This window comes from Opisthocomus hoazin, chromosome 12 (assembly GCF_030867145.1).
Source record: "Opisthocomus hoazin isolate bOpiHoa1 chromosome 12, bOpiHoa1.hap1, whole genome shotgun sequence".
Lineage (NCBI taxonomy): Eukaryota > Metazoa > Chordata > Aves > Opisthocomiformes > Opisthocomidae > Opisthocomus > Opisthocomus hoazin.
Window position 1 is genome coordinate 2,728,126 of NC_134425.1, and position 23,022 is coordinate 2,751,147.

The 23,022-nt window shown below is 67.7% G+C and overlaps 4 protein-coding genes across 6 annotated transcripts; 2 read left to right on the plus strand and 2 right to left on the minus strand.

Annotated features, from left to right (window-relative positions):
• Positions 1-2,393: 2,393 nt before the first annotated feature.
• On the minus strand, positions 2,394-5,345 carry LOC142362846 (sulfotransferase 2B1-like). Of its 3 annotated transcripts, none has more exons than XM_075433604.1 (6): positions 5,204-5,342; positions 3,596-3,804; positions 3,319-3,445; positions 3,150-3,244; positions 2,901-3,081; positions 2,394-2,748 (listed from the first exon to the last, which is right to left on the minus strand). In XM_075433604.1, the coding sequence occupies exons 1-6, from the start codon at positions 5,340-5,342 to the stop codon at positions 2,576-2,578; spliced, it is 924 nt and encodes a 307-aa protein (XP_075289719.1). In that variant the 3' UTR covers positions 2,394-2,575. The 3 variants fall into 3 exon arrangements, with proteins under 3 accessions (XP_075289719.1, XP_075289718.1, XP_075289720.1); XM_075433603.1 differs by having other exon boundaries at positions 2,394-2,816; positions 3,150-3,212; positions 5,204-5,341; XM_075433605.1 differs by having other exon boundaries at positions 2,611-2,816; positions 5,204-5,345.
• A 1,120-nt stretch (positions 5,346-6,465) lies between these two features.
• DPEP1 (dipeptidase 1) lies at positions 6,466-12,526 on the plus strand. Its single transcript, XM_075433411.1, has 13 exons — positions 6,466-6,590; positions 7,833-7,965; positions 8,084-8,216; positions 8,287-8,437; positions 8,545-8,614; positions 8,804-8,980; positions 9,052-9,136; positions 9,220-9,295; positions 9,438-9,573; positions 10,239-10,399; positions 10,518-10,653; positions 12,063-12,200; positions 12,290-12,526. Exons 1-13 carry the CDS (start codon positions 6,466-6,468, stop codon positions 12,524-12,526), a joined length of 1,758 nt encoding a protein of 585 aa, XP_075289526.1.
• CHMP1A (charged multivesicular body protein 1A) lies at positions 12,076-18,113 on the minus strand. The gene is made up of 7 exons (XM_075434084.1): positions 18,057-18,113; positions 17,832-17,851; positions 17,416-17,493; positions 16,164-16,310; positions 15,489-15,617; positions 14,626-14,813; positions 12,076-13,915 (listed from the first exon to the last, which is right to left on the minus strand). Exons 1-7 carry the CDS (start codon positions 18,061-18,063, stop codon positions 13,894-13,896), a joined length of 591 nt encoding a protein of 196 aa, XP_075290199.1. The 5' UTR covers positions 18,064-18,113; the 3' UTR covers positions 12,076-13,893.
• A 104-nt stretch (positions 18,114-18,217) lies between these two features.
• On the plus strand, positions 18,218-23,013 carry CDK10 (cyclin dependent kinase 10). Its single transcript, XM_075433592.1, has 13 exons — positions 18,218-18,313; positions 19,944-20,016; positions 20,259-20,330; positions 20,416-20,518; positions 20,667-20,748; positions 21,158-21,225; positions 21,507-21,559; positions 21,666-21,735; positions 21,834-21,893; positions 22,004-22,127; positions 22,199-22,338; positions 22,445-22,497; positions 22,577-23,013. Exons 1-13 carry the CDS (start codon positions 18,218-18,220, stop codon positions 22,678-22,680), a joined length of 1,098 nt encoding a protein of 365 aa, XP_075289707.1. The 3' UTR covers positions 22,681-23,013.
• The last annotated feature ends 9 nt before the right edge of the window (positions 23,014-23,022 follow it).

The window sequence follows — 23,022 nt, forward strand, 5'->3', positions numbered from 1 at the left end:
GACGCCAGATCTCCCCGCGGCGAGGCGTGGGCAGGGGGGCACCGCACCCGCCCCTCACCGTGCCACCGCGCTGCCCAGCCCCGGCGAGCGAGCGAGGGCCGAGCGCGGGCACCACCGCGGCCGCTCCGGCTGCCCCCGGGTTTCGGCGGGATCCATGCACTGCGGCTCGCATGCCACGTGCTGCGCACCGTGTGCCGTGTGCCATGTGCCCTGTGCTGTGTGCCATGTGCCATGTGCCATGTGCCATGTGCCGTGTGCCATGTGCCCTGTGCCATGTGCCATGCGCCCTGTGCCATGTGCCATGTGCCCCATGCCATGTGCCGTGTGCCATGTGCCATGTGCTGTGTGCCCTGTGCCATGTGCTATGTGCCCTGTGCTGTGTGCCATGTGCCATGTGCTGTGTGCCGTGTGCCATGTGCCGTGTGCCCTGTGCCATGTGCTATGTGCCCTGTGCTGTGTGCCATGTGCCATGTGCTGTGTGCCGTGTGCCATGTGCCGTGTGCCCTGTGCCATGTGCCGTGTCGTGTGCCCCATGCCATGTTCCGTGTGCCATGTGCCGTGTGCCGTGTGCCATATGCCGCATGCCATTTGCCATGTGCTCTGTGCCGTGTGCCCTGTACCATGTGTCATGTGCCGTGTGCTGTGTGCCATGTGCCGTGTGCCATTTGCCATGTGCTATGTGCTACGTGCCACGTGCTGTGTGCCATGTGCCATGCACTGCGTGCCACATGCCACGTTCCAGGCTGTGGGCCGTGTGCTGCACGCCACATGCCGTGTGCCAGGCTGTGCCCCGTGCTGCGCACCCCGCACCGGGCGCTGTGCCGCGCCGCTGCCCTGTGCAGCACACCGAGTGCCGCGTGCCGTTTGCTGCGCCAAAAGCCCGGTGCCGTTCGCTGTGTGCCAGCTGCCCTGCCACATGCCACGTGCCATGTGCCGCTCACCCTGTGCCACGCACCGTGCGTCGCCGATCCGGTGCCAGCAGATGCTCCCGGGGAGGTGACATCCACTGGGGCGGGCCGTGACCCCACCGGGCCACCGCCGGGACTGAAACGGGCGCCCAGGGCAGCCGCCACCGGGTAGATGCCACCCAAGACCCAACCCCACGGGTGCCACCGCGCTGGGCTCGGGCATGCTGCCGTCACCCTGGGTGCCAGCACAGGTCATGGGCACCCACCCACCGGCACAGCCACGCTGGACCACCGTGCCCCTCCGGTGCTGCCCGCCGCCGGCTCTCCCGCACGCGGCCCGCGCCGCCATCCAGCCGCGTATTTATAGCTCCTGATTCATCTCCTCGAAGCTGGATAACGGACGTCGCCATAGAAACCCGGCGCCTGACGAGCCTGCGGCACCAGCCGGCCCTGGGCGCGGGCAGGGGTCCGCCACGGCACCCCGATCCGCGGCCGGTGGGCACAGGGGGACCCCGGGGCTCTGGGGGTGCCCAGCGTCACCGAGCCGGCTGCGCCCACGGGTGCCGCGGCCGGGCTGGCTGGGTGCCGGGGTCCCCGGGGAGGGTCTCGCCGCCAGCCCCCCGCTCAGCCGAGCCCTGGCGAGGGGGTCCCACTCGTGTGCAGCCAAGCCCTCGCCCTCCCTGCCACGCTGACCCGGCTGCTGCCGGTTAATTAAGCCGAGGGTTAATTATTGACGGTGCCTGCGCTTCTCCAGCGGCTTGATTTTGATGGACAGGGCAATTCTCGGGAGTGTGGGAGGACAGGGAGGAGCAGCCCCCCCCTCCCCTCCCCTCCCTTCCCCCCCCGGGGGCTGTGGGGTGCTCGGCACGGGTGGGGTGGGGGGCGTCCAGCCAGGCTGGTCAGGGCACTGTGCCCCCCCCCCAGGCATCATGAGGGGTGCGCTGGGGCAGAGTGGGGGGCATTGGGGTGCACGGGGAATTGGGGGGTGCACCAGGCAGGGTGGGAGCACTGGGGTGCAGGGGGCATGGGGGGGGTGCGCTGGGCAGGGTGGGAGCACTGGGGTGCAGGGGGCATTGGGGGGTGCACTGGGCATAGTGGGAGCACTGGGGTGCAGGGGGCATTGGGGGGGTGCGCTGGGCATAGTGGGAGCACTGGGGTGCAGGGGGTATTGGGGGGGTACAGGGGGGCAGAAGGTATCTGGAGGGGGTTGCAGAGTCTGCACTGGGGCAGGGGGACCTCAGGTTTTTGGGGGGGGGTCTGGGAGGGCACGGGGTGCCGCCGAAGGAGCCAGCTCCGTGCCATGGGCTCCGCCGGCAAACACCAGCACCTCGCCGTGACCCCGCGGCAGGGCCACGGCCCCCCGCACCACCCACCCGGCCATTGCCCCCCGCCGCAGATAAGGTCCCCGGGGACGGGTCCCCACCCCGATGCGGCCCCTGATAACGCCGCTTCCCACCCCGCGCCCGTGGGAACAGCCTGCCTGGCTGGAAACCGCAATAAATATTTATTTCCGCGAGGCGGGCTGGGCGGGAAGCGGGGGGTCACGGCCACGTGCCCCCCACCCCAGGGGAAGGAAGGCCACGGGGATGGCCGCAACGTGTGGCCGGAAAAGTCCCCCATCCCCGGCGCGGGGGTCGTGCAGCTGGTGACCCCCCCTCCCAGACCCCTCACGCCCTTGGGGCGATGGGTGGGGGGGGTTGAGTTCTGGGGGTGCTGGGGGGGTCCCCAGGCGGGGGGCTCGGCTGGTGGCGGGGCAGCGGTGCTGAGCAGCAGCAGGGCCCCCCCCAGCCCCTCATGCCATGGGCCAGGGCGCGGGCAGCTCCGAGTTCCCCATCTCCTCCTGGTAGAGGCGGTTGAAGAGGGCGTTTTGCCGGGGGGAGAAGTGGTCTCTCCAGTCCCCCACCACGCCTGCGGGACGGAGGGGACTGGGAGGCTGCAGCCGGGGCTGGCAGCCCCCCTGGGTCCCCCCCACCCCACCCCGTCCCCCCTCACCTTTCCTCATGAAGCGTCCCTGGCTGTGGTCCATGATCTCGGGGGGGATGAGGGAGAAGTTGGCCATGGCGTTGTCCCGCATGGCGGCGAAGCTGCAGTGCTGCTCCAGGGCCGCCAGCGTCTCCGGTCCCAGCGGGCAGCCCAGGAAGGTGCTGAGCCGCTGCACCGCGCCGCGCAGGTCCTGCGGCGGAGGGGACCGTCACCCCGGGCAGCCGGCGGGGACGGGGACGGGGACACGCCGGGGCTCACCTGGTGCAGCTCCTCGTAGGTGACGTAGAAGATGTCCAGGAGCTGCCGCTGGCCCAGCCAGCCCTTGACGTGGTCGAACCAGGAGCCGTAGTGCACTGGGGGGAGGCAGGGGGTGACGGGGGGACCCTGTGACCGAGCCCCGGGACCCCGGAGAGCCCCCAGCCCTTACCGGTGCCCTCAAGGAACCGCGTCAGGAAGGTGTCAAAGGAGCCGGGGTCGGGCAGGAACTTGGCCAGGCGGTGGAAGTGGTAGAAGGAAACGGCGACGTCCTTGGGGTTCCTGGCCACGTAGATCACCTACGGGCGGCCGGCGTCAGCCCCACGGCCGGGGGAAACCCGCTCTGCTGCGCCCAGAAAGCCCCCGGCAATCACCCGGTCTGCGGGAAGCCCCATGGGCGCGGGATGTCCCTGCGGAGACCCCCAGGCCTCTCCCCGGGCCCCTCTCACCTTGGCCTTGCTCTGCTGCAGGGCCGGGGCCAGGACGCGGGCGGGGAGGTGGGTGGTGATGAGCCGGCGGGCGGCCGTGTCCCGCAGCGCGCCCCTGAAGTAGATCTGCTCCAGCCAGGGCGCCCGCTCCCAGTTGGGGATGGTCTTGGCTGGTCGGACGTCCCCGCGGCTGAACAGCAGCGTCAGGATCTCCTGCATCCAGGTGGTGCCTGGGGAGGCGGCTGTCAGGGCAGCGCCAGCCCGGTGTGGGGCACGGCATGGCATGGCATGGCACAGCATGGCATGGAACAGCATGGCATGGCATTGCATGGCGCTGCACGGCACTGCATGGCATGGCATGGAACAGCATGGCATGGCACGGCACTGCACTGCATGGCATGACATGGTCACTGCACAGCATGACATGGCATGGCATGGCATGGCATGGCATGGCATGGCACAGCATGGCACTGCACTGCATGGCACAGTATGGTATGGCATGGCATGGCACAGAATTGCATGGCACTGCACTGCATGGCACAGTATGGCACGGCATGGCACAGCACAGCACAGCATGGCATGGCAAGGCAATGCACTGCATGGCACAGCATGGCACTGGATGGCATGGCACGGCAAGGCAATGCACGGCATGGCACGGCACTGTATGCCATGGCACTGCACGGCACAGCACGGCATGGCATGGCACAGAATTGCATGGCACTGCATGGCAAGGCACTGCACTGCATGGCACAGCACAGCACAGCATGGCATGGCACAGCATGGCACTGCACAGCACAGCACAGCACTGCATGGCAAGGCACTGCACTGCATGGCACAGCACTGCACTGCATGGCACAGCACAGCACGGCATGGCATGGCACAGCATGGCACTGCACAGCACAGCACAGCACTGCATGGCAAGGCACTGCACTGCATGGCACAGCACTGCACTGCATGGCACAGCACAGCACGGCACGGCATGGCACGGCACAGAATGGCAGAGCACGGCACAGCGTGGCACAGCACAGCACTGTACGGCATGACACGGCTCGGCACAGTACGGCACAGTCCCCCATGGCACGGTCTGGCACGGTACGGCGCGGCACAGCGTGGCATGCCATCGTACGGCACAGCACGGCATGCAGCAGGCTGGCACGGCATTGAAAGGCTCGGCATGGCACGGCACGGCACAACATGGCACGGGGCAGCAGCTGGGCTGGCAGGGCCACGCAGCACCCCCAGAGCCCCTACCAGTCACACCAGTCTGGGGCTGGGGACTGGATGGTGCTGGGGAGGCTGGGGGGGGTGCTCCCCCCACCCGCAGGGCAGGGGGTTTGGGGGGGGGGTGGGACGCAATACCTGGGGCCGGGGTCCCCCACGCTGTGCCCGGAGGGGCCGGGGGGCGCGGGGCTGCGGGGAACAGGGGGCCCTGCGGAGGGGCTGGCCCCCAGCCTGGCCACGCAAGCAGCTCCGGGTCCCGCCGGCGAGCCGGGGGCCGCGTGGCAGAGCCTGCCCGTGCTCCCCACCCCTCCAGCCGGGGGGGTCCCCAGCCCTGCGCCACCGACACCCCACCCCAGCTCCCCTCCCTGTCCCCCATCCCTCTGAGACCCCCCGGCCCCCCGCCCTCACCCGATTTGGGGTAGGTGGCGATGACCACGTCGCTGGGGTGGAAGGAGAAGGTGGCGGCGAAGCCGAGGGACTCCTGGGTGTGGAGGTGGCCGGGCAGGGAGACGCCGGCGAAGGTCTCGGTCACCTCCATCCGCTCCATGGCCCGGCCGCTGCCCGGACGCGCCGGTGACGGGCTTAAATATCCGCAGAAGAGGAAGCCGTCCCGGCGGGGCGGGGGCCGGGGCCCCCCAGTACATTCCTGCCGGGGCACTGGGATGGCTGGGGCCATCGCCGGGAGAGCGCTGCGAGCGGGGCGGGGGCTGGGGGGGCACGGCGTGGGGGTGGCCATGCCGGACCCCCATCGCGTTCCCAGAGGAAGGGGTTCCCATCGCGGCACGCGCCGGGACGAGGAGCAGGGTCGGCCATCTCCACGTGGCTCCACGCCATCCCCAGCAGCCCCTCGCCATCCCGCGACCGCCGCCAGCCCGTGCCCCCACCGCGGGCACTGAGCCACAGGACCGACCGGTGCCTCAGTTTCCCCTCCCCACGCTGCTGCAGCAGGACCAGAGAGCGGCGGGACACGGCGGGCACCATCGGCAGCCCCACGGCAGGGCTGTGCCTCGCCGTCCCGGCTGCTGCCCCCCAGCCCCTCCATGGCGGCACGGCCTCGCCACTGAGCTCCCCAGCGCCCGACGCCACATCGGGGGGTGGCTCTGGGGCAGCCGGAGCCCATCCCAGCCCTGGCGCTGGCATGCAAGCCGGAAAACATTTCACAACCGTGGCAGGCAGCGGATGCCCGAGCGTCCCGGGGCTGGGGTGAGTGAGGGATGGGGTGCTGGGTCCTGCCCATCGGCAGTTGGGGTGCCAGCGGTGCCAGCACCCAGCCAGGGGTGCCGGTGGGTACCAGCGCCAGGCCGGCGGTGCCGGTGGGTGCCAGCTCTGGGGGTGGGGGGGCCGAGGCGGGGATGGATCCAGCACATTCCCAATCTGGGCTGCATTAGAGGGGCCGGGAGCGTCACCGCAGCTACGCGGAGAGGCCCCGGCACAGCCCAGCCACCCACAGCCGGGCTGGGGGACGCTGCTGCCCCGGTGCCCGCCGTGCCAGGGCTGGGGCGCTGGGCACGCAGGGTGCGGTTACGGCTGCGACTGCTGGTTATTTATTGACGGCAGGAGGGGACAGTCGGTGAGCCGGGACGGCTGTGCCGCTGCGTGCGCTCAGCAGGCTCCCGGCAGCGGCGGCGGGTTGCCCCGGCTCGTCCCCCAGCAGCACCGAGCGGGCAAAGATGCCGGGTGGGAGCGCGTTGGCGTTGGCGTCGGCGCTGGTGCTGCACCTACTGCTGCCCTGCGCCGGGCAGAGTCACCGGGAGGAGGCCGAGCGCATCATGTCGAGCACGCCGGTCATCGACGGGTGAGCAAAGGTCGCCCGGCCGTCCCGGCGGGGCTGCGGCTCTCGGCACCCGGAGAAAAACCCCGGTGTGAAAACCCCACCCAGGGACAGCCGGGTGGGGGATCCCCGCGCCGGGCACCCCAGGGGATCCCCGGGCGGTGGAGCCCAGCCGGGAGCGGGCAGGGTGCTGGGAGCCAGGCTGCCGCGGGGGAAGTCCCCTCTCAGGGGTCCTGCGGGGTTGTGTCCCAAGGGACGTCGCTGTCTCGTAACGGGACCCCCAGGAGGCTCCAGCCCCCCGCAGGGTCCCCCGCGGGCACCGGCAGCGGGCGCAGGGCAGGGGGAGACGGAGGATGTGGGGAGCGTGACACGGGAGGGGAGAAGTGGGAGCCGGCGCCCAGCACTTCCCCAGCGATACCGCTCCATACGGGTCATTGCGTGGTGGTGACGTCCTTGTGGTGGTGATGTCCCTGTGGTGGTGACATCCCCGCAGCGGTGACGGTGACGTCGCCGTAGGAGGGATGCCTGGCTGGCTCTCCGGGGTGCGAGGGCTGAGGAAGGAGGGGTGCGCGGAGGGGTCCCCAACCTCCCCCCAGCTCCCTGCCAGTCGGCAAAGCGGGTCCCACGTGGGGCTGTCCTCTGGGAGTGGCCTGTCCCCGGCTCCTGGGCTTGCGTGGCACTTCCTGGAGGGCACAGACGGGTGGGCAGAGGGACTGGTGGGTGGGCGGACGGATGGATGGACGGACAGATCAATGGACGGATGGATGGATGGATGGATGGACGGATGGATGCATGGACAGATACATGGATGTACAGATACATGGATGGATGGATGGACGGACAGATGGACGGATGGACGGATGGATGGATGGATGGATGGATGGATGGATGGATGGATGGATGGATGGATGCACGGACAGATACATGGGTGTACAGATACATGGATGGATGGATGGACAGACAGATAGATGGATAGGTGGATGGATGGATGGATGGACAGATAGATGGATGCATGGACAGATACATGGATGGATGGATGGATGGATGGATGGGTGGATGGATGAGTGGAGGGATGGATGGATGGATGGATGGATGGATGGATGGATGGATGGATGGATGGATGGATGGATGGGTGGGTGGATGGGTGGATGGATGGATGGATGGACAGACAGGGAGGGAGGTGGGCAGCCAGGTGGCTGGCTGGCTGGCTGGACAGGCAAGCAGACAGACAGACAGTCCCTCACTCCTGCTCTCTCCCCTGCCCAGGCACAATGACCTGCCCTGGCAGCTCCTCAAGAGATTCAACAACCAGATGCAGCTGCCGGAGGCCAACCTCACTCTGCTGGATGGCACCCACACCAACATCCCCAAACTGCGCAGCGGGCACGTGGGCGGGCAGGTGGGACGGCGAGGCGGGCGCGGGCACCAGGGTGGGCACCGGGGCAGGAACCAGGGTGGGCGGGGGCAGTGGGCACGGGGCCGGGCTCCCGGTGCTCACCGAGTGCCGTCGCGGGCAGTTCTGGTCGGCGTACGTGCCCTGCGACACGCAGAACAAGGACGCGGTGAAGCGCACGCTGGAGCAGATCGACGTGGTGCACCGCATGTGTGAGCTCTACCCCGAGACCTTCGCCTGCGTCGTCGACAGCACTGGTGAGCGGGGACGTGGGTGCCCCGGGTGCCCCGGTGCCCACCCCGGCTGATGCCCCTCACCCTTCCGCAGGCATCCAGCAGGCTTTCGAGAGCAACAAGGTGGCCAGCCTCATCGGGGTGGAGGGCGGCCACTCCATCGACAGCAGCCTGGGCGTCCTGCGCACCTTCTACCACCTGGGCGTCCGCTACATGACCCTCACCCACAGCTGCAACACCCCCTGGTAGCAGCAGCCCCCCGGGGAGGGGGGGGGAATGGGGGTGACAGGGCCAGTGCGGGGGGACAGAGCGTGCGGCCGGGGGTCTGCCCTGATGTTCTCCCGCTCTGCAGGGCTGACAACTGGCTGGTGGACACCGGGAGCGAGTCACCCCAGCACCATGGTCTCTCGTCCTTCGGGAAGGTGAGGGGGGACAGGGTCGGCGGTGGCACCTGAGAGCAATGGCTGGGGCAGGGGGGTGGCATGGGCACCCACCAGCCCCACGCCGGGTTGCTAAGTGGAGCAGCGGGTGCCCGGTGTCCCCCCACGCGGGGCTGCCATGGCCCTTTGCGCACCCCTCGCCCATCCCCATCCCCGTCCCCATCCCCGCAGACGGTGCTGGAGGAGATGAACCGCCTGGGCATGATCGTGGACCTGGCCCACGTCTCGGTAGACACCATGAAGGTCGTGCTGAACCTCTCCAAAGCCCCCGTCATCTTCAGCCACTCGTCCGCCTACGGCCTCTGCCCGCACCGCCGCAACGTGCCCGATGACGTGCTGGGGATGGTGGTGAGGGCCGGGGCATGGCCACGGGCAGGGCAGGGAGCCGGCCGGGGGGCTCAGGGCTGCCTCTCCCCCAGGCCTCCACGGGCAGCCTGGTGATGGTCAACTTCTACAACGAGTACGTGACGTGCAGCGACACGGCCACGCTGGCCGACGTCGCAGGTGAGGTGGGCGCCCGCGTGGGCATGGGGGGTGCCAGTGTCTCCCCCTCAACCCTGCTCACCCCAGCCCATCCATACCCGCAGACCACATGGACTACGTGAAGAAGGTGGCCGGTGTCGAGTCCGTCGGCTTCGGCGGGGACTACGACGGGGTCACGGGGTAAAGCGGGTGACGGGAGCCGGACGGGGCAGCGCAGCCCCAGCCGTGGGGACTTGCTGGGGGAGGGGGCTCTGCCCCGTGCCCTGCGTGGGCAGGTGGGGGGGTGCGGGAGGTGGGTGCCACCAGCTGTGGGGTGCTGCAGGCTCCCCACCGGCCTGGAGGACGTCTCCACGTACCCCGCGCTGGTGGCCGAGCTGCTGGCCAGGAACTGGACGGAGGCAGAGCTGAAAGCGGCCCTGGCCGAAAACCTGCTCCGCGTCTTCAGGAAGGTGGAGGAGGTGAGCGGGGGGATGTGCGGGGCAGGGGGATGTAAAAGGACACAAGGGCCAGCAGAGACCGGCGGGACATCGGGGCGTACGGCGCTGCGGGATCACAGAACCCCAGCATGGCAGGGGTTGGCAGGGCCCTCTGTGGGTCACTCGGCCCAACCCCCTGCCCAAGCAGGGTCACCCAGAGCAGGCTGCACAGCACCGCATCCAGGCGGGGCTGGAATATCTCCAGAGAAGGAGACTCCACAGCCTCCCTGGGCAGCCTGGGCCAGGGCTCCGTCACCCTCAGAGGGAAGAAGTTCTTCCTCGGGTTCAGCTGGAGCTTCCTCTGCTTCCGTTTGTGCCCATTGCCCCTTGTCCTGTCGCTGGGCACCACTGGAAAGAGTCTGGCCCCGTCCTCCTGACCCCCACCCTGCAGATATTTAGAAGCATTTCTAAAGTCCCCTCTCAGCCTTCTCTTCTCCAGGCTGAACAAGCCCAGCTCCCTCAGGGATGTGTGGGGACACGGCGTGGCATGGGGACTTGTGGGGCCAAGGGATGAACAGGACGCACGGGGACGTGCAGGGCTTGGGATGGCACGGGGTAGCACGGGGCGGCATGGAGCCATGCGAGAGGCCGTGTGGGGCACGGGGACTGCCCCTCACTGCAGGAGCCCACCCCGTCCCCCCTCGCAGGTGAAGACATCCCTGCAAGGCACAGCGCCGCACGAGACGCCCATCGCCTTCGAGGAGCTGGAGGGGACGTGCCGGACCGACTACGGCTACGCCAACGGGGCTGGCACGGCCCGGCTCCCATCGGCAGCGCTGGCGCTGGTGCTGCTCCGCTCCCTGCTCTGGTAGCGGCTCCCGCCGCGGCCCCGGCACCCTGCCCGGCAGCACGCCGGCCGCTGGTCTGGTGGCTGCCACAGCGGCACCGCAAGGAAAATAAAGCCGTACTTCGAGCACTGCCCGCAGTGTGCGTCCACGCCGGGACCCTGCGGGGACCCCCAGCCCCGCCACGTCCCCAGCCACGCCGGGACCCTGTGGGGACCCCCAGCCCCGGCACGTCCCCAGCCACGCCGACACCCTGCTGACCACCCCGGGCACCAGCGTAGGGGCCCGGTGGGCGCCCGGCCCGTGGCACTGGGAAGCTGTCACCGTGCCGGGAGTGACACATCGCCGCAACACACGGCCAGGGCGGCTGTAGAGCTGCCTCCGCAGGATGCTTATATTAATCATTAGCTAATTAATTGGCTACTCAATTATTTTCTTAGCAATTTCCTCTCACATTTGGGAACAGCCTGTCTTTGGAGCGGAGGCGGCTTTGGGCACCGGGAAAACAGGCAGGAGAAGGAGAACCGTCTTCCTGTGGCATTCGCAAATTGGCTGAGGCACAGAGCCCCGTCTGCCAGCTGGGCACGGGGAAGGGACGGGCACGGGGAGACGAGGGGCATGGGGAAGGGACAGGCATGGGGAAGGGATGGGCATGGGGAGATGAGGGGCATGGAGAAGGGACAGGCATGGGGAAGGGATGGGCATGTGGAGATAATGGGCACGGAGAAGGGACAGGCCTGGGGAAATGATGGGCATGGGGAGACGAGGGGCATGGGGGAAGGACAGGCACGGGGAAGGAACAGGAATGGGGAGGCGAAGGGCACAGGAAGATGATGGGCACAGGGAAGGGACAGCCATGGGGAGACAAGGGGCATGGGGAGATGATGGGCACGGGGAGACGAGGGGCACGAAGAAGGGACAGGCATGGGGACACGATGGGCACGGAGAAGGGATGGGCACGGGGAAGGGACGTGCCCGGTCCCTGCCAGGAGTGACCCCAGCGGGCTGCAGCCACCATCCCCGGTGGTGCAGCCGCTGTCGGTGGGTGCCGATGGCAGCACCGGGCTGGAAAGCACAGGGGGTCTCTCCATGGGGTTACGAGCCGGGGAATCTGCCCCTCGGGGAGCCCGGCCTCTGCCCAGGGGCCAGGGAGCGGCGTGGAGAAGGGCGCAGGGGCTGGGCAGACCGAAAACCGTGTGGGCAAAAGGAGCCGGACGCAAGCCAGAAGAAGCATGAGGAAGAACTTCTTCCCTCTGAGGGTGACAGAGCCCTGGCCCAGGCTGCCCAGGGAGGCTGTGGAGTCTCCTTCTCTGGAGATATTCCAGCCCTGCCTGGCCGCGGTGCTGTGCAGCCTGCTCTGGGTGACCCTGCTTCGGCAGGGGGTTGGACTGGGTGACCCACAGAGGTCCCTGCCAACCCCCACCAGTCTGGGATTCTGTCAGGGCCCCTTCCCATCCCGCAGCCTCGAGGTGGTGACCCCGGCCGTGGGGAGCCGAGGCTCTGCCGGCGACTGCTCCCCTTCCCCAGGGCGAGGGAAGGCAGCGAGGCCATGGGAGCAGGACCAGCACCCTCCTCTTCCCCACGGCCCCGGGTGCTCTGTCCCAGGCGTGAGGACGGGGCAGGGCCACCGCGCTGCACCACAGGCAGAGGGGACCACAGACCCCCTCCGCGCGTCTGAACCCCCAGACCCACCACGCGGGACGGTCAGGGGTCGTTTATTTAGAGCAGGAGAAGGTAATCAACGTGGGGCTGGAGAAGGAGAACAAGGCCAATGAGACAAGCTTTAAAAGACACACAAATGAAAGCACAGAGAAACGCCGCACGGCAAGAGGGAGCGCTGCCAGGGCAGGGGGTCCCTGCGGCGTGGGGCACGTCCCAGCCCCGCCGCTGACCCCCGTGCCTGGCACCCACAGGCAGCAGGAGCTGGTGCCCCCGGCAGCAGCCCCGCTCCGCCGCACGGGCGCAAGGCTCCGGGGGGCCTCCTGCTTTCTGGAGGAGGGGGCACGAGACCCAAGGCCCCACCGCAGCAGCCCAAAGCCACCTCCCCGACGGCGACCACCCCGCGCCCCCACCACAGCACGCGCCGGGGGAGAAGGCTCTGTCGGTCACCAGACACGCGCTGCCAAGGCCACCGAACTCTGAAGAAATAATCAAAAGGCCTAAAAATTCCCTTTAAAAAGCGATGCACGGGAGCTGCCCCACGGCACGCAGCGCAGCTCAGCACCGCCCGCTGCAAGCCACTCATTTACAGCCTGGTCAGGAAGGTTAAAGTTCCTCCTCCGAGAGCCAAAGGAAACAACATTTCTTTCCCAGCGAGCTTCCCATCAACGCACCGCCTCGGTGAGCGGCAGAGAAGCGGCACAGAACCCTCCAGCCCAGGCTCCGAGGGACAAGCAGCCCCCGCTCCCCCAGCCCCCGCTCCCTGGGCAGCAGCACAGGGCAGGCGCAGCAAGGTGGGGACGGCGGAGAGGAAACGGCAGCAGATATGGAGGGGACGAGCCACAGGCAGACAGGCTCTCAGGATGGTTTAGCATTTACTGTCATGCCCATTCGACTCGGGGACATCTGGGGACCCCATCCGACTCGGGGACATCTGGGGACAAGGCTGTGGCCACCGGCTGCGAGCCCCAGGCGTGGAAGCTGCTGTGATCCGCTGCCAGCCGCCGGCATCAGGCACAGACCAGTCCACACGGGAGGACCGCAGCGGCTGGAGACGCGGAAGGCGTGGATTTACACGCGTGGGCTTGCGTTTCAAAGGCCACTTTGTGGTACAGAGCTCCGGGGGAGGTTTGGCCTGGCAGGACAAGGAGCTATCGGCAACGTGAAGCCTACGAACAGGGCACCCAGCTACGGCTCAGGAAGGTCACTGCGAAGGAAGAGACGCCGCGGCGTAACCTCCCCCTCCTGCCAGGCACCAACCTTCCCAGAAACACCCCGGCCGGGAAAGCAGCGCTTCCGCGCCGCCGCGAGAGGAAGGCAGCCCCGCGGGGATCTCCCCGCTCCGTATTTAACAGCTCCTCGCTGCGGGCCCCGAGGAAAGCACCGCTCGGAGACCGGGTCCGGAACGGGTAATAACAGAAGCGCGCTGTGCACGGAGGATTCGGGCCAGCCGCAGCCCAGGAAACCCCGCAACCCGCCTCCGGAAGGATGCATCTAGTGTTAAACCAGGAGCGGGACGCCGCCAGAAACCAGCAGCGACCCTCAAACGAAAAACACCCTGAAATCAGAACCAGCAAAGCGCTCCTCAAGCCCAGAGAGACCGTCTCTGCTCAGAAACCCCCCCGCCGGGATCGCTGCCTGCACCGTCGTCACCGTCACGGCCCGAGAGCGGAGTCCGACCGCGGGCAGGCAGGGCTGGGGACGTCGTGCTGCCGGAGGAGGGGACAGCCCGGCCCGCCCGGCCGGTGGGTCAGAGCAAGGACGTAGCAGAGGCTGTGGGGAAGGAGTCCCGGGCCCCTCCGCCCCACAGGCCGTCCCACCGGTGCGGGGCAGCAGTCCGCAGGGGCCACAGGAGACTTTAATTCCGCAAGGCAGCCAACCTGGAAGGGAGAGCACAAGAGGGAACGGACGTGAGAGCGGTGGGAAATGTCCACAACTCGGAAAGACCCCTCGAGAAGGCCATGCAGGGAGCGTCCCTGCCTGGAAACCTCCCTCCTGCAGCGGAGGTGCCAGAAATCCTGCCCCAGAGCAGGCAGTCGCGGCTCCCCGGGGTTAACCGGGAGCGTCTCCCTGTGGCAGGCGAGGCGCAAGGGGTTCCTGGCTTCTCTCTCCCGGGGCCGTGCCCAGCTCGCAGGGCAGCACGCCGCAGACGGAGCCCCGGGGCGGCTGCGCGGGGAGAGGAAGCTCGTCGGCTTCTGCTGGGGCAGTTCCAGGGAAGCAGCCTGTTCCCAGAGCTGCCTGAAGGTCAGTGCCAAGCGCTCCCCGAGCGGCAGCAGCTGCGTGAGGGCGAGCGCAGAGCAGGGGGAGACTGTTTTGCGCCTCGTCGAGGAGAGCTCGCTGCCGACTGCCAGAAGCCGCCCCCGTCCCCAGCCCTGAAGCCGTCCCACAGCCCCCAACGGTCACCTCGCCTGCCTGTGCGGGGTACCGCAGCGACCGTCGCGCTCCGGCTCGCCAGAGCTTGAGAAAGAGGGCTCAGCACCCACCCAGCCCGCAGTGACGGGCTAACTCATCGCCTTCACATCTGTGAGGGATCCCTGGGAAGGGCTGGAACTGCCCCAACACCAGGCAAAGGACCTGGGGGAGAACGAACCTCCGTGACAGCTGGTCTTCCTGGGTGCGGACCGAGCTCTCCCCCACCGCCGAAGCCCCCTCGGGGAGCTGGTTGAGCTGGTCCATGATCTCCAGGCCGTTCTCCTCCGCGATCTGGATGATGAGGCTGTCCACCTGCTCCTGCGGCGTGGTCAGCGTGGTAGCGGAGCTCATGGAGTCCTCCATGACCTGCGACAGAGGCAGCCCGTGTCACCCTGCCCCCGCCGGCAAAGCCGCTCGGCCCGGCCCGGCTCCTTCCCCCAAAGAACCGGCTGCGGAGCCCGCATCGCCACCGGCCCCGCAGCCACGACAGCCTCGAGCCCGGCTGCGGCTGAGGGGCCACAGAGCCCCCGCGAGTGTGACGGAGCCCTGGCCCAGGCTGCCCAGGGAGGCTGTGGAGTCTCCTTCTCTGGAGATATTCCAGCCCCGCCTGGACGCGGTGCTGTGCAGCCTGCTCTGGGTGACCCTGCTTGGGCAGGGGGTTGGGCTGGGTGACCCACAGAGGTCCCTGCCAACCCCCAACACTCTGTGATTCTGTGCGTAACGGCTCGCTGCGACACCTGGCCGGCCACCCTCCCTCTTCCTCCCCTCTGCCACGTTCGCCTCTCTGCACGGGAAACTTCTTCCCTGTCAGGTGGCAGAGAGGTGTCTTCCCAACGCCTCCCACACCCCTCGAACCCAGAGAGCAGAGCTGGGTGAACTGCTCAGGGGAGGCTGGAGTCCCTGAGGGGAACAGAGCTGCGGAAGCCCGAGTTACAGCCGGGGCCCGGCTCTCTCCGCGCAGGCAGCGTGTTACGGTTCAGAGGGAGGAGCCCACCCTCCCGAGCCCTCCCAGCCCCCCGCCCCGAGCCCACTGGCACTTACCGACGTATGAACATCCAAATTCTGAACCTGCTGCTCGAATTTATCCATCACCGCAGACACCTTCTGCAGGTCCATGGAGCTCAGGGCCTTGTCCAAGGCCTTGGTCACCTGGGCCATGTTTTTCGTCACCTGCAAGAGGAGATGGCTTCAGGGCTGCTCCTCAAAAGCAAGCTACGTCGCTGCTGAGAGTGAAACCCAGGCCAGCAAGAGAGAAGCCAGCCATTCTGACGCTCACGGCAGCGCTGCGCGGCCGGACAGGCTCTGCCCGCTCGCCAGACGCTGCGGCCGGCTCTCGGCAGGCTCAGCCTGGCTGCGGGTTTCTCCAGCCACCAACGACCTCGGGCAGCGCTCCCGGCAGGACGGGCCCCAGCCCACCGCCCTGGCGCACGCCGTGAGGAGAGCGGCTCCAGGCCTCTCCCTCTGTGCAGCCACGGGGTGAGGATTTAATCAGAGCCGCTGACGAAGTGGCCCCACCGCGAGGCCACCCCAGACGGGCTCTGCACAGGCTGCAGCACAGCGAGGGGGTCTGAGCTACCCAGGAAAGTGCGGCGGGATCCTTTCCGGGGACGGGGAGGCCCGAGGTGGTTCGAGGCAGAGAGGGGGGAAGTGCCAACGTCCGCTGTCTGCAGGGCACAGGCGGGTCTCGAAGCCCCACGCCCACGCAGAGGCTCTTACCCCCTTCATCGTCACTGCCGTCTGCACCTTGGAGGCCACCGCATCCACCCGGGAAGACATGCGGAGCCAGTTCAGCCCCTCGTTCTTCTTGCGGATGGCATTCTCTGCGTAGACACGAGCGCACTCCACGTTCTTCTGCTGAAGGGCCTGGAAGGAGCAAAGGGCAACCGTTTGCACGGAGAACCCGCCCTGGGTTTATAAACAAGCACGCTCCACTTCTGCCCGACGGGCTGCCAGCAGGAAACAGCTCCCCTGCGACCCTCGAAACCCTCGAAAAGTTGGGCACAGAGGAACCTGATGAGGTTCAACAAAGGCAAATGCAGGGTCCTGCACCTGGGAAGGAACAAACCCCAGGCACCAGTACAGGCTGGGGGGGACCTGCTGGAGAGCAGCTCTGCGGAGAGGGACTGGGAGTGCTGGGGGACAACAGGGGGACCATGAGCCAGCAGCGTGCCCTGGGTGCCAAGAAGGCCGATGGGATCCCGGGGTGCATCAAGAGGAGTGTGAGCAGCAGGGCGAGGGAGGTTCTCCTCCCCCTCTGCTCTGCCCTGGGGAGGCCCCATCTGCAGTGCTGTGTCCAGTTCAAGAAAGATGAGGAGCTACTGGAGAGAGTCCAGCGGAGGGCTACGAGGATGAGGAGGAGACTGGAGCATCTCTGCTACGAGGAGAGGCTGAGGGAGCTGGGCTTGTTCAGCCTGGAGAAGAGAAGGCTGAGAGGGGACCTTTGAAATGCTTCTAAATATCTGCAGGGTGGGGGTCAGGAGGACGGGGCCAGACTCTTTTCAGTGGTGCCCAGCGACAGGACAAGGGGTAACGGGCACAAACTGAAGCAGAGGAAGTTCCAGCTGAACCCGAGGAAGAACTTCTTCCCTCTGAGGGTGACGGAGCCCTGGCCCAGGCTGCCCAGGGAGGCTGTGGAGTCTCCTTCTCTGGAGATATTCCAGCCCCGCCTGGACGCGGTGCTGTGCAGCCTACTCTGGGTGACCCTGCTTGGGCAGAGGGTTGGGCTGGGTGACCCACAGAGGTCCCTTCCCACCCCGACCATTCTGTGATTCTGTGAACGCCAAGCGCGCCCTTGAGCGGGAATTAAACCCCTCTCGCGGTCGCAGGGACACGGCGCACCCACCCCAACAGATCCGAGAGCTGAGGGTGGGGGGATCCAAACCCTCGGAAGCTGAGGGACCCTGCCCCTTCCCCGGGCCCTCGGCAGCAGGCTCCGCAGCGCCGAGGGGCTGGGCGAGCTCCCACCCACCTTTTTGACTTTGGCTTGCTCGGCCTTGGAGTCTTTCTCGGCTTTTTTGGCGAGCTTCTCCAGCTGCTTCGCCGTGAACTGAGGGAGAACGAGCGGGTTAACGGCAGGATACGGCAGCGCAGAACCAGGGACCCCCGGGGCTGCCTCCCCCCACCCGGTAACGGCTGCCCCGAGCCCGCGGGGGGCTGGGGGGTGGTCGGGGAGACCGCATCCTCCTGCTCCAGCGCACACCAGGAAACCGGGAAACGCGTTTTCTCGCCCTTCCGAGCTGGGAAACGCCGGGAACAACCCGGTAACCGGAGGAAAAACTCGGTCGAATGGCTCCCTCTTCCCGCAGCCGCCGGGATCGGCGGAGCTCTGCGGGCCGGGGCCTGCGGGACACGGACGGGAGGCGGAGGGCCCAGGGCCGACCTCACCTTCAGCTGGAAGAGCGTGTCTGCAAGGGAAGGAAAGCAAGGCCTCAGCGACGGCGGACCAGGGGCCGGGACCGGAGGCCGGCGGCAGGGGGACCAGCGACCAGCCTCCAGCCTCCGGTCCCGGCCCCCGGCTCCCAGCCCCGCCCAACATGACAAGCTCCAGCCCCCCAAGCTCAGCACGGCGGATCCTCCCCCCGTCCCCTTCACCGCCCGCCCGCCGCGTACCGTCCATCCTGCTCCGCCGCCGCTTCCGGGTTCTGCCGCCGCTTCCGGGCTGCGCGAAGGGGCGGGGCCTGATTGGTGATATTGCGCATGCGTAGTAGCTGGCGCCGCAGCGTCCGCGCATGCGTAGAAGAGGGGAAGGGGGGGTGCGTCACGGCGCCGGCATGGCGGAGGGGGGCTCTGGCGAGGGGGAGCTGGAGCCGCTGCGGTTGAGGCGGTTGCGGGGCGAGGGTTTCTTCGAGGTGCCGGCGGCCGACCGGGTGAGGGGCCGCGGGGGGTGAGAGGAGCGGGGTCCCTGGGCTTGCGGAGGTGTCTGGGGTGGGGGGGAGGCCCCAGAGCCCTTAGGACCCAGGGTGGGGGTGGGCCTGGGCCTGGGGCCTGCTGAGGGGAAGGGGGGGGGTGGCCCTTGGCGAGGAGGGCTGGGAGCTGAAGGGGAGCTGGGCCCACCGGCTGGGAGCATTGTGCGGGGGCCAGGGGGGCTCCTCCGCGGCAGCTGGCTCCGGGCTGGGGGGCAGGACGGGCCCCCTCTGTCCCAGCCGCTTGCCTGAGCTGAGATGTCCGCGGTGCTTCCGAAAGGCTGGTTTGCTCCGTAAGCAGCGGAGCGGGACTGCAGTCTGCCCAGTGAGAGGGAAGGGCACGCGTCCCTGGGGAGGTGGGTGAGAAACAGCCGAGGGCTGCCCCAGAGCTAGCACTCACCTCTGACAGAACCCCAGCATGGCAGGGGTTGGCAGGGCCCTCTGCGGGTCACCCAGCCCAACCCCCTGCCCAAGCAGGGTCACCCAGAGCAGGCTGCACAGCACCGCATCCAGGCGGGGCTGGAATATCTCCGGAGAAGGAGACTCCACAGCCTCCCTGGGCAGCCTGGGCCAGGGCTCCGTCACCCTCAGAGGGAAGAAGTTCTTCCTCGGGTTCAGCTGGAGCTTCCTCTGCTTCAGTTTGTGCCCGTTGCCCCTTGTCCTGTCGCTGGGCACCACTGAAAAGAGTCTGGCCCCGTCCTCCTGACTCCCCCCCGCAGATATTTATCAGCATTTCTAAGGTCCCCTCGCAGCCTTCTCTTCTCCAGGCTGAACAAGCCCAGCTCCCTCAGCCTATCCTCGTAGGAGAGATGCTCCAGTCCCCTCCTCATCCTCGTAGCCCTCCACTGGACTCTCTCCAGTAGCTCCTCATCTTTCTTGAACTGGAGAGCCCAGAATTGGACACAGCACTGCAGGTGGGGCCTCCCCAGGGCAGAGCAGAGGGGGAGGAGAACATCCCTCGACCTGCTGCCCACACTCCTCTTGATGCACCCCGGGATCCCATTGGCCTTCTTGGCACCCAGGGCACGCTGCTGGCTCATGGTCACCCTGTTGTCCCCCAGCACTCCCAGTCCCTCTCCACAGAGCTGCTCTCCAGCAGGTCCCCCCCAGCCTGTACTGGTGCCTGGGGTTGTTCCTCCCCAGGTGCAGGACCCTGCCCTTGCCCTTGTTGAACCTCATCAGGTTCCTCTCTGCCCGACTCTCCAGCCTGTCCAGGTCTCGCTGAATGGCAGCACAGCCTGCTGGTGTACCCACCACTCCTCCCAGTTTGGTGTCACCAGCAAACTTGCTGAGGGTACACTCTAACTCTTCATCCAGGTCGTTGATGAAGAAGTTGAACAAGACTGGGCCCAGTACAGAGCCCTGAGGGACACCACTAGTTACCGGCCTCCAACCAGACCCAGTGCCGCTGATGCCAACCCTCTGAGTTCTGCCATTCAGCCAGTTCCCAATCCACCTCACTGACCACTCATCCAGCCCACACTTCCGGAGCTTCCCTAGGACGATGTTATGGGAGACTGTGTCGAAAGCCTTGCTGAAGTCGAGGTAGACAGCATCCACTGCTCTCCCCTCTGACGTGGCTCTTTGGTTCCAGCTGGGGAGATGCCGGAGCGTGAAGGAGTTCGAGAAGCTGAATCGGATCGGAGAGGGCACCTACGGCATAGTGTGTAAGCGCGACGCTGGCTGCTCTCTCCGAGCCTGGGGCAGAGCCGGTTCCCGGGTAGAAGGAGGGGCTGCAGGCCGTCTGCCCGCACCCCGGCAGCGCGAGCACCTTGGGCTGGGGCTGGGTGGTGCCGAGGGGGGCAGCGAGGCTGAGGGGGGGCTCATCAGCGCGGGCGTCCCACCAGCCCATAACAAACCCAGCGTTCGTCCGCTGGGGCTGAGCGCGTGGCCTGTGCTGTTCTTGCAGACCGAGCCCGGGACACCCTGACGGATGAGACCGTGGCGCTGAAGAAGGTGCGGATGGACAACGAGAAAGACGGTAATGGAGGAGCGGGGCAGCCGTGGCGCGGGCGGCTCCGGCCCTGCTCGAGGCAGTCGTGCAGCACGGCCGTTGCTCTCCGCAGGAATGCCCATCAGCAGCCTGCGGGAGATCACCCTGCTCCTGCAGCTTCGGCACCCCAACATCGTGGAGCTGAAGGAGGTGGTTGTGGGGAACCACCTGGAGAGGTGACAGTCCCTCCTCGGTCCTCCTCTCGTCTCCTGCCTTTCAGACCCTTCTTGGTCCCCTGAGCCACCTCTCAGGGCACGGACCTGCGCTGGGACACCAGAGCGGTGTCCCGGGGGATGGATCCTGACTGTGCCTTTTCTCCAACAGTATTTTCCTGGTGATGGGCTACTGCGAGCAGGACCTAGCCAGCCTTCTGGAGAACATGCAGACGCCTTTCTCGGAGGCTCAGGTAAAGCTGGGCCAGGCTGTCGGTACCTCGTCCCTGAGAGGGTGCCGTCGCTCCAGCCCAAACGCACTGGGCACCAGCACAGACTGTGCAGACCCTGCGATTCCTGGAGCTTGTGCTGGGCTTCAGCAGGGCTGGGGAGCGTGGGGTGAGCCGGGATGCCCGGGCTCAGCTGGCTCCCGCAGAACGCTCCACACGCTCTCCAGGCTGGGTTTTGGGCTGGAGCAAACTGGTGGGGAAACAGAGCTGGGAAAATACGGGCCCCAGCCAGCCTGCGATCTGCTCGGGGGGGACAAGGGGACTGACACCGCAGGGCACCCGAGCGGGTTTAACCTCCGGGGCTCTGCCTGGCCGGCGCTGCTCTGGCAGAGGTCGGTGCTCCTGTCCCCTCTCTCTCTCTCTCTCTCTCCAGGTGAAGTGCATCATCCTGCAAGTCCTGAAGGGCCTGCAGTACCTCCATGAGAACTACATCATCCACAGGTGGGAGCGCAGGACGGGTGCTGCAGGGGGAAGGGGCTGATGGGAGGGAGCCTGCCGAGCCCTTGGACCGTGGCGTTCTGCTTCGCCACCCGTCGAGCTCCGAGCGGAGCAGCTGCGGGCGAACGGGTGGCTCCGTGCGGGAGCGCTGGGTGATGAGATTGGCTTCTCCTCGTCTTTGCCTCACGCCAGGGCTCTGCAGCTGCCTGCGAGCCCTGGGGAAGCGCGGGAGGAGCGGGGCCTGAAGGACGGTGCTGACCCAGCCGCGCTCTGTTCCCCGGCAGGGATCTGAAGGTGTCCAACCTGCTCATGACCGACAAAGGCTGCGTGAAGATAGGTGAGACCCGGCAGCTGCCGCAGGCGTGTCCGCAGCTCGCTCTCCGCTCCGTGACGGGGTCGGACGAGGGGTTTTCCTCTCCCCTGATCTCGAGTCTCTGTCGCAGCCGACTTTGGACTGGCGCGCACCTACGGGATGCCGCCGAAGCCGATGACCCCCAAAGTCGTCACGCTCTGGTGAGGGGGGGCTGCGCTGGCTCGGGGCGATGCGGCAGGGGCTTCCTTCGCACCGGCTCCACCGCGGTCCCCTTGAGCTGGTGCTGTCCCCTGCGCAGGTACCGAGCGCCCGAGCTGCTGCTGGGGATGACGACGCAGACCACCAGCATTGACATGTGGTAAGGGGAGGGCAGGAGGGGGCCGAGGCTGGCCCGGCGGAGGACGGCGCACAGTGGGGGTCGATGGAGAGGCTTCTCCTGCTGACTCCTGCGCGTCCTCCGCTCCGCAGGGCCATGGGCTGCATCCTGGCCGAGCTGCTGGCCCACAAGCCGCTGCTGCCGGGCACCTCTGAGATCCACCAGATCGACCTCATCGTGCAGCTCCTGGGGACGCCCAACGAAAACATCTGGCCGGTGAGAACGGTGCCTCGTTAGCTGCCTGCCCTGCCTGCCCCCCCCTCGCCTCACGCTCTGTCCCCCTGCAGGGTTTCTCCAAGCTGCCGCTGGCGAGTCAGTACACCCTGCGGAAGCAGCCCTACAACAACCTCAAGCACAAGTTCCCCTGGCTGTCGGAGGCCGGGCTGCGGCTGCTCAACTTCCTCTTCATGTACGACCCCAAGAAGCGGTAAGAGCCCACGGCCGGGGCTGCCTGCGTCCGGCCGTCCCCAGAGCCGGGGGACAGGTCAGCGGCACCTTCGGGGGGTGCCTGCCACCTCCCCCCCTCCCCGCAGGGCGACGGCGAAAGACTGCCTGGAGAGCTCCTACTTCAAGGAGAAGCCCCTGCGTGAGTAAACGCCCCCCCCACGCCCCGGGACAGGACCGTGGTGCTCCGGGCCCTGCTGACCCCGCTTTCTGCCCCGCAGCCTGCGAGCCGGAGCTCATGCCCACCTTCCCCCACCACCGCAACAAGCGGGCGGCCGCCGCCGGCGCGGGGACGGAGAGCCAGGCGAAGCGCAGCAAGCCCTGAGCCGCGGCCCGCGGGAGGAGGCATGGCGCGTTCCAGCCGGGACGGGTCCCAGCATCCCCTCCCAGAGTCAGTTCCCAGCACGGGGATGGCCCGGCTGCGGCGGGGGGAGCGCGGCGACCCACCCCTCCCCGGAGACAGCTTCTGCCCCGGAGCTGCACGGGCTCCAGCACGGGGCTGGGCGAGGGCAGCCCCAGAGCTGCCTGCGGACGCCGGCCCTGTGCTGGGGTGAGAGTGGGGAGACTGGGCTGGGTGCTGGTGGGGCCAGCCCTGTCCCAGGGGGGGCCCTTGGGGTAACCCCAACTTTGCCGTCAATAAAAGCCCGTGCCAGCAGCAGCGGTGGGC

Excerpts from the sequence above, each read along its gene's own strand:
- CHMP1A (XM_075434084.1), bottom strand. Across the intron at positions 15,618-16,163 it reads CGGCAGTGACGATGAAGGGG|GTGACGAAAAACATGGCCCA; the intron begins GTAAGAGCCTCT and ends CTCCTCTTGCAG. Across the intron at positions 13,916-14,625 it reads GAAGACCAGCTGTCACGGAG|GTTGGCTGCCTTGCGGAATT; the intron begins GTTCGTTCTCCC and ends TCTCCCTTCCAG.
- CDK10 (XM_075433592.1), top strand. The coding sequence starts at position 18,218 with ATGGCGGAGGGGGGCTCTGGCGAGGGGGAGCTGGAGCCGCTGCGGTTG. Across the intron at positions 20,331-20,415 it reads GATGGACAACGAGAAAGACG|GAATGCCCATCAGCAGCCTG; the intron begins GTAATGGAGGAG and ends TGCTCTCCGCAG. Across the intron at positions 21,226-21,506 it reads GAGAACTACATCATCCACAG|GGATCTGAAGGTGTCCAACC; the intron begins GTGGGAGCGCAG and ends GTTCCCCGGCAG.
- LOC142362846 (XM_075433603.1), bottom strand. The coding sequence starts at position 5,333 with ATGGAGGTGACCGAGACCTTCGCCGGCGTCTCCCTGCCCGGCCACCTC. Across the intron at positions 3,446-3,595 it reads TGCAGCAGAGCAAGGCCAAG|GTGATCTACGTGGCCAGGAA; the intron begins GTGAGAGGGGCC and ends GGCCGCCCGTAG. Across the intron at positions 3,213-3,318 it reads GCGGTTCCTTGAGGGCACCG|GGCTGGCTGGGCCAGCGGCA; the intron begins GTAAGGGCTGGG and ends GACCACGTCAAG.
- DPEP1 (XM_075433411.1), top strand. The coding sequence starts at position 6,466 with ATGCCGGGTGGGAGCGCGTTGGCGTTGGCGTCGGCGCTGGTGCTGCAC. Across the intron at positions 8,438-8,544 it reads CACAGCTGCAACACCCCCTG|GGCTGACAACTGGCTGGTGG; the intron begins GTAGCAGCAGCC and ends CCCGCTCTGCAG. Across the intron at positions 9,296-9,437 it reads GACTACGACGGGGTCACGGG|GCTCCCCACCGGCCTGGAGG; the intron begins GTAAAGCGGGTG and ends GGGGTGCTGCAG.